Here is a 10,036-nt window from a genome sequence, read left to right on the forward strand (position 1 = left end):
GGTAAAGGGTACACTAAAAACCCAGACTTCAGCACTACGAAAGACATGTGTATAAGCTATCTGCACCTGGGCCCCCCAATCTATAAAAATAAAAAACAAAAGCCCATTTGTTATTTAAGGAAAAAAAGACTGCATTTCCCGACCTCCCTTGCAGCAAGGTTTCACTGTGTGACCAAGTTCTGGCTGAAGGGATATGATTTAGAACTGATGCGAGAAATGTTTACATCACATCCTTAAAAGAAACCTGCTCTCCCTTCACTTCCTCTTCCCATCTTCCTCCTGACCATGCAGCCGGGAACCAAAGGATCGAGGAGCAACAAGAAAAGGAAGCTGATCCAGGATGATCCTGAAGCCAGCTCAGCTGCCAGTGTGGTTGTTACATGAGCTGGAACATCTTCTTTCTTAAGTTATTGTGATCTGGTCTCTGTACGAGTTGCCAAGAGATGTCTTTGCTGATCTAGGTGTTTTGCAGATTGTCCACTTGCAGTAGAGTTAACTGTGGTCACGATACCACTTACCGTCTCATCCATGCCCCTTTTTCTTTTCTACGGTGAATTTGCTTTTGATGTTTTTATTCTTTTCTTTTCTTTTTTTGAGACAGGTATCACTCTGTTGTCCAGGCTGGAGCGCAGTGACACAATCTCAGCTCACTGCATCCTCGATCTCCTGGGCTCAGGTGATCCTCCCACCTCAGTTCCTGAGTAGCTTGAACTACAGATGCACACCACCACCCCTGGCTAATTTTTTTTATTTCTTTGTATGGATGAGGTTTTGCCATGTTGCCCAAGCTGGTCTTGAACTCCTGGGCTCAAGTGATCATCCTGCTTCAGCCTCCCAAAGGGCTGGGACTACAGGTGTGAGACACCACGCCTAGGCTGTTTTTATTATTTTCTTCTTATTCTTTTTTAAAATGTCATGTGTGCTTTTAAAGCTTTGTACCATTTATACTGTTTTTAATGTTGTGTGACAGAACCAGAGGGCTGCTGTCTTTAATCTCATACTAGTCAATGGAGGAAGTTAGAAATTCTGCATAAACACACCAATAAAGGAAAACAATTGCAAATTAGGGAGGGGTTGTAATTTACTCAAAGAAAAGTCAGTGTGGAGGCGTGAGCTGGTGCAGCACTCTCCACCTGGGTTGCATTGGCCTATTTGCCTCCTGTGCCAGCCCTTCTCCCTCCCCTCCCTCCCCCTCCTCTTCTCATATATTTCTTCCCGCTCTCATCTCCCTCCTTCTCTATCTCTACAGATTGCGGCTGGGTAAAACTGGCAACTGTCCCTTACCACGTCCAGTTCCGTTTTCTCCAGGACATCCACCAGCACCTCAATCTTGGTCTTCTCGTTGAAGAGAAAATCATCATCCACCCAGAGAACGTATTTGGTGGTGACCTGAGATATGGCCAGGTTCCTACCAGCAAACCAACCCTATAGATGAAATGAGGTTAAAGGAGTGGTTGCCCATATTACATATTAGAATCACCTGGGGGCGCTTTCTAAATTCCCAACGGCCAGGCTGCATGCACTGCAGACAAATTCCGTTAGAATTGGTGCAAGCGAATCCAATGTAAAGCCAAGGCTGAGAACCACAGGGTTGAAGGAAGTCCATGTCTCAGAGAAAGTCTGGAAGGGACAGTGACTATGTGGATCAAAGACTGAGACAAAGAAAGGCTAGAAAGTCACTCTTTGGCTCTATGGCCTATATGAATTGGCTGAAGTCCCTTTTCACATGACAGTTTCTATGGCTCTCCTTTTGTCTCCTGTAAGATGTCAAGTTTGAGGGACGTCTGGTATGTATAATATTCACTTCCTCCTTTGTCCTTGGAGGAAGGAAGGGGGAGAGAGAGGGAGGAAGAAAATGAGAGAGGGAGAGAGTAGCAAGGAGGGAGAGAGGTGGGGGAGAGAGAGAGGGAGGGTGTGAAGAAGAGAGGGAGAGAGAAAGAGAGAGTGGGGAGGAAGAGAGAGAGGTGAGGGGAGAGAGGGAGGGTGGGAAGAAGAAAGGGAAAGAGAAAGAGAGAGCAGGTAGGCAGAGAGAGAGAGAGGCAGGGGAAGAGAGGGAGGGTGGGAATAAGAGAGGGAGAGAGAAAGAGCGGGGAGGTAGAGAGAGAGGCGGATGGAGAGAGGGAGGGTGTGAAGAAGAGAGCGAGAGAGAAAGAGAGAGTGGGGAGGGAGAGAGAGAGGCAGGGGGAGAGAGGGAGGGTTGGAAGAAGAGAGGGAGAGAGAAAGAGAGAGTGGGGAGAAAGAGAGGAAGGGGAGAGCGGGAGGGTGGGAAGAAGAGAGGGAGAAGGAGAGAGAAAGAGAGAGTGGGGAGGGAGAGTCAAGGAGAAAGAGGGAGAGAGAGAAAGAGGAGAGAGAGGCCAAGACCCTAGCTTTGGTAGAATCATGGAGATGAGAGATTTCTCTACATGTCAGGAATCTTTGGGATGTCAGAGACCTCAAGTCACTTATAAGGACCCCAATCAATTTCCACATCAGAAATGAGGAAAGATGGGAGCAGGGTACAGTGGCTCATGCCTGTAATCCCAGCACTTTGGGAAGCCTAGGTGGAAGGATCACTTGAGCCCAGGAGTTCGAGACCAACCTGGCCAACACAGTGAGACCCCATCTCTACAAAAAATTTTAAAAATTAGCCTGGCATCATGGTGCATGCCTGTAGTCCCAGCTACTAGGGAGACAGAGGTGAGAAAATCACTTGAGACTTTAAGGTTGAGGCTGCCATGATCACCATGATTGCACCACTGCACTCCAGCTTAGGTGACACAGCAAGACTCCATCTCAAAAAAATGAAAAATAAAAAAATAGAAATGAGAGACTGGGCGTGGTGGCTCACATCTGTAATCCCAGCACTTTGGGAAACCAAGACAGGCAGATCACCTAAGGTCAGGAGTTTGAGACCAGCCTGCCCAACATGGTGAAACCCCGTCTCTACTAAAAATACAAAAAAAAGCCGGGTGTGGTGGTGCACGCTCGTAGTCCCACCTACTTGGGAGGCTGAGGTAGGAGAATCACTTGAATTCAGGAGGCAGAGGTTGCAGTGAACTGAGATCATGCTACTGCCCTCCAGCCTGAGTGACAGAGCAAGACTCCATCTCAAAAAAAAAAAAAGGAAAGAAAAAAAAAATGGGGAAAGGTGGAATAACCACCTCCTGAATGCAGAAAAGTGAGGCTGACCAATTTCTCTCTGATCAGCAAGGGGACTCAGAGGACAGCCCTCACCCACTCCTATTCCTGGACCCTGCTTTCTTGGGAAGACCCTTGAGGAAGCGACCCCATCCAGGGTGGAACCTGACCCTGGGGCTCTCTTGTCCTGGAATGCAGGTGCACCCCAATCTGAGAGGGACATACCTTCCCAAAGGGCATAGTGTAATACTCCACGTGGTTGTCTTTAATTTCCAGGGGCTTCTTGCTGTCGTCAGCCACTATCACGGTCAAGTCCGGGTAATACTCTCGAATACTCCGGAGCATGATCATGAGCTTGTGGGGGCGGAGGAAAGTCTTGGTGGCAATGGTAACCAGGTTTCTGAGCTTCCTCTCTGGGCAGAAAACAGTGGGTGTCAGAGCTCTGTCCTGTAGGAAGCTTCGCTGTCTTTTCCTGCTTTGATCCGATGGCTTATTTCTGCCATAACCTGTCAGTGTCTGTGGGTCTCATGCCTCTTGTACCCAGGAGGTGCTTAATAAGAGTTTGTTAGTTGCATTAGAAAATAAAGACATTTACAACATACCCAATTTGTTGCATTTCCTGGTTCTGTTGGCTCCACTATGTCATTTCCCAACTGTCTGTCTGAATGCTTCATTTTACACCTCCTGCCTGTTAGCACTTCGCTTGTGTTCTGCTATTTATTTACTTATTTTTTATTTTTTTAATTTTTTTATTTTTTTTTGAGACGGAGTTTTGCTTCTGTCGCCCAGGCTGGAATGCAATGGTGCAATCTCGGCTCACTGCAACTTCCGCCTCCCAGGTTCAAGTGATTCTTCTGCCTCAGCCTCCCAAGTAGCTGGGATTATAGGCATGTGCCAGCACACCTGGCTAATTTTGTATTTTTAGTAGAGATGGGGTTTCACTATGTTGGCCAGGATGGTCTCAACTCCTAGTCTCCTGGTCTCAAACTTCTGAGCTCAGGTGATCTGTCTGCCTCGGCCTCCTAAAGTGCTGGGATTACAGGCATGAACCACTGCTCCTGGTGTTCGTCTTAATATTAGGAGTTGAAATGCACAGAGCTTTGCCCATCTAAGGGTTCAATATGGAGGGTCATGGAGCCCAGGAAGAGGAGAAAACATCTACAAATCTTGAGACTTGCTTCTACCATCATCTGCAACTGCTAGAGAAAAGCTTACCTGATCTCTATCCTCAGGAAGACATGGTTAGAAATAGGTTTACTTGGAGATTGCAAGGCCTGGACCGAATTGTCTATCTTAAGGCATATGACGTATAAGAGACTGGAGAGCGGACAGGTTTCCTATGGAAAAGACCCCATGGTGTCACAACTGGAGCTGCAGGTGTGTTTGGGATTCAGCCACTAAACGGAGAACTGGCATCTGACTGTGCAGTTCCCCGTGTCTGCATGGCATGGGGCCAGCTGGAGTTAATGCATGCTGGAAGCCACAACCCTACCTGTTAGTGGCTGAGTACACAGAGCCACTTTCCCAGAATGACAAAAATCAGAAGTCGTTTGGACAGCAGTTGTTCCAGAACCCTCCCCCTGTGCCACCCTCTTGCCCCTTTTTTTTAGACAGGTTCTGGCTCTGTCACCCAGACTGGAGTGCAGTGGCGTGATCTCAGCTCACTGCAAACTCCGCCTCCCAGGTTCACGCGATTCTCCTGCTTCAGCCCACCAAGTAGCAGGGAATACAGACATGTACCACCATGCCTGGTTTTGGATTTTTTGGATTTTTAGTAGAGATGGGTTTTCACCATGTTGGCCAGGCTGATCCTGAACTCCTGACCTTAAGTGATCTGTTCACCTTGGCCTCCCAAAACGCTGGGATTACTGGTGTGAACCACCGCGCCCAGCCCATTCTGTTTTTTGTCAATGCAAACAGTGCTGCAATAAATAACCTCAAACAAATGTCGTTTCACACAGATATTAATATCTGTAGGATAATTTATAGAAATGGAATTGCCAGCCTAAAGGATATTTAAACATTTAAACACATTTAAAATGTTGATAGGTATTGCCAAATTGCCTCCAGAGAGGTGCCAATTTGCATTCCTAACCGCAATTGATATGCTGTTTTTCCAGCCCTGTCCAAAACCTTTTTGATGTGAAAGTAGTTTTCATATGCACTTTTCTCAGTGTGAGAGTGGCATGTATTTTAATGGCTAATAGTGTTGTTGAATTTAATTTTTTCTGAACTGTGCATTTTTCCATTATTGGGTGTTCTTTTCTTATTGATTCATAGAATTTTTTTTTTTTTTTTTTTTTTTTTTGAGACAGAGTCTCACTCTGTCCCCCAGGCTGGAGTGCAGTGGCATGATCTCAGCTCACTGCAAGCTCTGCCTCCCGGGTTCACGCTATTCTCCTGCTTCAGTCTCCCGAGTAGCTGGGACTACAGGTACCTGCCAACACGCCAGGCTAATTTTTTGTATTTTTAGTAGACACGGGGTTTCATCATGTTAGCCAGGTGGTCTCGATCTCCTGACCTCGTGGTCTGCCAGTCTCGGCCTCCAAAAGTGTTGGGATTACAGGCGTGAGCCACCGCGCCCGGCCCATAGATGCCCTTAAGTAAAATTAGACCTTTGTCTTTAACCTGAATTAAAGATTTTTTCCCAATTTGTCCTTTGTTATTTGACTTTACTTATTAAAATTTGCTAATTTTAATATATAAAATTTTATATATTTTATATTTTTAATTTTTTCTTTATGGTCTCTGAGTTTTGTGTCATGCCTTATACCCCAAGATTGCTTTTTAAACTACAATTTTTTTTTCTTTTTTTTTTGAGACAGTCTTGCCCTGTCGTCCAGGCTGGAATTCAATGGCAGGATCTTGGCTCCCTGCAACCTCTGCCTCCAGGGTTCAAATGATTCTCCTGCCTCAGCCCCCCCAGTAGCTGGGATTACAGGCGCACGCCACCACATTTGGCTAACTTTTAAACTACAAGTTTTTTTTCTAGTACTTTAAAACGTATTTAGATATCTGATCAATTGGATCAGATTATCTTGGTATGAACTGTGGCATAGATTCAAGTTTTACTTCTAATTTAAAAGTTATTTTTCAATTGTTAATTTTTTTTGAGACAGGGTCTTGCTGTGTTGCACAGGCTAGAGTATAGTGGTGATCGTGGCTCACTGCAGCTTCAACTTCCCAGGCTCAAGCCACCCTCCCATCTCTGCCTCCTGAGTAGCTGAGATTAGAGGTGTGAGCTGGATTACAGGTGCCGTCACACTTGGATTCAGCTTTTTATCTTTCTTATAGCTACACCATTATCTCACATAATTTTTTGAAAAGCCCATTTTTCATTTGTTCATTTGCCCTCCTTTAATTTGACAAGCTGTCTCTCTCTCTCTCTTTTTCGAGACAGAGTCTTGCTCTATTGCCTAGGCTGGAGTGAAGTGGCGTAATCTCAGCTCACTGAAACCTCCACCTCTTGGGTTCAAGAGATTCTCCTGCCTCAGCCTCCCGAGTAGCTGGGATTATAGGCGCCCGCTGCCATGCGCAGCTAATTTGTGTATTTTTAGTAGAGGCGGGGTTTCACCATATGCTAGGCTGGTCTTGAACTCCTGACCTCAGGTGATCCGCCCACCTAGGCCTTCCAAAGTGTTGAGATTACAGACGTGAGCCACCACGCCCGGCCAGACAAGTTGTCTTTATCACACAGTGAAATTCCAACATGTACTGGGTTTATATCTAGATTTCCAATTTGATTCAGTACCACTCTTTTTATTATTATTACTTACTAAAATGTTACAATTCATTGGCTTTTCTTTCCCAAAACTAGCACACAACCACAAAATAAGTTAAATATCATTGAGCAATTTTAGGGGACTGTGTCCTAGAAGTTTTTTCCTCCCAACAAAGCTTGTCAGGGAGCATATCAGAGCTGTCATTTTGATCAATTATCCTCCGTCTCAGAGGTGATCCCTTCTGAAGTTCACCAATAGCTTCACAGGGTGCCACCATGGAGCCCCAAGGACAAGGGCCTTACCTGGTCCAGGGTCGTATAGCTTGGGTATGACAGGATGGCGGATGGTCACTGGAAACTTGGCCACTGAGGACCGGGACTCCAGACTCACTGGAGGGAGAAATAAGGTCATGGCACAGGCAGTATCATGTCTGGCTCAAACGCCATGCCACCCCGGGAAGCCACCATGACAGGCGAGTGCAGGTTTGGTGGGGAGAGTCCTGGCTGGGATGAGATTAAGGACCCCATAGAGTATCTGGCATTCAGGCTTCCGCCTTGCTGTGTCCCTGGGGCAACGTGCTCAATGACTCCTAAGTTCACATTCCTTCCCCTGTGAGGATGTGGTAGGGTGGAGTGGGCTTGAAACCAGAGGGTCTGGGCTAAGTTTGACTTTACCATTTCCTATCTGACTTTTTTCTCTGTCTGCAAAACCAGGATAACAATACCCACCCTATTTTGCCTCACAGGGTAATCTTGTGAAGAGGAATGTTTGAAAATCTGAAGGTGGGGAGAATTAACTCTTTAGCTAGTGGCCATGAATATCATCTGTAACCCTGTTACATTTTTTTCCGTTGGTGTCCTGGGAATGCATCCTGTGTATCTGGTCAAAAGAGAAAAGGGTGCTTTTAACTCATCCAGAAAGAAACTCAGGCTGCCCTGAGAGTGGCAGGGATTGTTCTCCCTAGAACTTCTTGGTGGGAGGGAAAGAGGGGAGAGACAAAGCCACTGCCCTTGGAACGGGGAGTTCTCCCAGTTCTTTCCTATTAGTGCCCAAGACAAGATGCTGAGGCACAGGCTGGCTCCCTCCTCTACTGCAGTGGAAATCTTCAGCTCTGAGAGCAGCAGAGGACCGGGGGCAGAACTGGATGGTTCTCACCATGTGCAACGCGCACAGCATGATTTGTTCTCTCCTCGAGTGGCTCTATGGGGTCAATGGCAATGTGGGGATAGTACTGGGTACCGCAATTATGAAGTTATGTGTCTGGGGTTAGAAAGAAGAAAGAGGGCAGGAATCTTAAAAGCAGGCAGGCAGGCTGGGTGCAGTAGTTCACGCCTGTAATGCCAGCACTTTGGGAGGCCGAGGCAGGGAGATCATGAGGTCAGGAGTTCAAGACCAGCCTGGCCAAGATGGTGAAACCCTGTCTCTATTCAAAATACAAAAATTAGCCGGGCATGGTGGCAGGCGCCTGTAATCCCAGCTACTTGGGAAGTTGAGGCAGGAGAATCGCTTGAACCCGGGAGGTGGAGGTTGCAGTGAGCAGAGATCACAACACTGCACTCCAGCCTGGGTGGCAGAGTGAGACTCTGTCTCAAACAAACAAACAAAAAACACACAAAAATAGGCAGGCTTCCTGAAGGAGGATGACTTTGAGAGGACCCAGAGGGATCTTCTGGATCCCTAAGCATTTTGCACCCCAAGGACAGGCTCTCACCTATGTCCACCTTCTGGTGCTGGTACCCCGTGCTGGTGTATGTCACGTGCTGAAGGATGAAGTTCAACAGCTTCCGGTCACTGGTAGAAATGGTAAGCTGCTTCTGGCCTCTGCCCTGCACCACACTGTCTGGGACGTCAGCAAGGGTGTTCAGTGTCCCCAGAGAAGCTGTCAGGGTGACCTAGGGTGGGTGAGGTAGAATGATGCTCAATGCAGAGATTGGAAAATATCTCTCTGGAAAGGTACACACATACCCAGGCCGGGAGCCAGGGCAGAGCACATAAGGGTGAGGGGAGAAGCACCAGGGTACCCTTGACAGTGTAGGGCTGGCTCTGCAGGGAGTCACTGTGCTAGCGCCCCCGCCCCCAAACCCCCAAGTCCTAGGGCCCCAAGGATGAAAGGACCCATTTCTGGAAACATTCTCATCTCTCAGCTTGCAGGGTTCCATTCTTCATGACAAAAAAGACCCACGGCCTTTTTTGACCTCTCTTTGACAACTCTTCCTCTTCCTCCTCTCTCTCTATCTCCAAATGGAGTTTTTCAGAACATGATCTGGATTCTTTGTTGTTGTTGTTGTTTTTTTTTTTTTTGAGATGGAATCTTGCTCTGTCACCCAGGCTGGAGTGCAGTGGCACAATCTCAGCTCACTGCAACCTCCGCCTCCCAGGTTCAAGCAATTCTCCTGCCCCAGCCTCCCAAGTAGCTGGGGTTACAGGCATGAGCCACCACACCTGGCTAATTTGTTTTTGTAGTTTTAGTAGAGACGGGCTTTCGTCATGTTTGCCAGGCTGGTCTCAAACTCCAATTCTAGACTTTTTTCCCTTCTCACTCCACACCTTCCTGCTAGATTACATCTGTTCCCAAGGCTTTAAAACCCGTTCTTTTGCAGATGGGGTCACATTGTAGTAGGTCTCAGCTCACCTTTCTGAGATCCAACTGCTGGAACATTTCACAAGCAACTCAAACCTGTTGTCTTCAGAATGGAACTACTGATTTTCCTCTGTAAACCCACTTCCTCCCACCCTCACCTCTGTTCCCTCTGCCTTGCGGATGGCACCTCCATCCACTCAGCTATTCCAGGCCCCGAGGGAAGTCCTCCTTGCTCTGCCCTTTTCTCCACACAGACAGCCCGTCCCGCGGCAAGTCCTCTCAGCTCTGCCTCCAAAATGCAACTAGAACTGGCTTACTCCTCTCCACCTCATTGCTACCCCCACAGCCACTCTCTTCTCTTGTCTTCTGTGAGTCATCACAGTTATCTATTAAAGGAAATTGGACAGTGTCACTCCCAACACTGTTGACACTAGTCAGTCGACACTTTCTAAAAACCGAGTTACAGGCCGGGTGCGGTGGCTCACACCTGTAATCCCAGCACTTTGGGAGGCTGAGGCGGATGGATCACCTGAGGTCAGGAGTTCAAGACCCGCCTGGCCAACATGGTGAAACCCTGTCTCTACTAAAAATACAAAAATAAGCCAGGCGTGCTGGC

At 47.3% G+C, this 10,036-nt stretch overlaps 1 protein-coding gene across 3 annotated transcripts in view; it reads right to left on the reverse strand.

Annotated features, from left to right (window-relative positions):
• Positions 1-10,036, reverse strand: part of B4GALNT2 (beta-1,4-N-acetyl-galactosaminyl transferase 2) — a 36,645-nt gene that overhangs the window by 2,413 nt on the left and 24,196 nt on the right. For all 3 annotated transcript variants that reach the window (XM_011999315.1, XM_011999313.1, XM_011999314.1), the window contains exons 6-9: positions 8,551-8,731; positions 7,142-7,228; positions 3,343-3,530; positions 1,285-1,425 (exon numbers count right to left, since the gene is read on the reverse strand). In XM_011999315.1, the coding sequence (XP_011854705.1) occupies positions 1,285-1,425; positions 3,343-3,530; positions 7,142-7,228; positions 8,551-8,731 (597 nt within the window). The remainder of the gene's footprint in view (positions 1-1,284; positions 1,426-3,342; positions 3,531-7,141; positions 7,229-8,550; positions 8,732-10,036) is intronic.

The sequence above is a fragment of the Mandrillus leucophaeus genome, unplaced genomic scaffold (assembly GCF_000951045.1).
Source record: "Mandrillus leucophaeus isolate KB7577 unplaced genomic scaffold, Mleu.le_1.0 Scaffold59, whole genome shotgun sequence".
Taxonomy (NCBI): Eukaryota; Metazoa; Chordata; class Mammalia; order Primates; family Cercopithecidae; genus Mandrillus; species Mandrillus leucophaeus.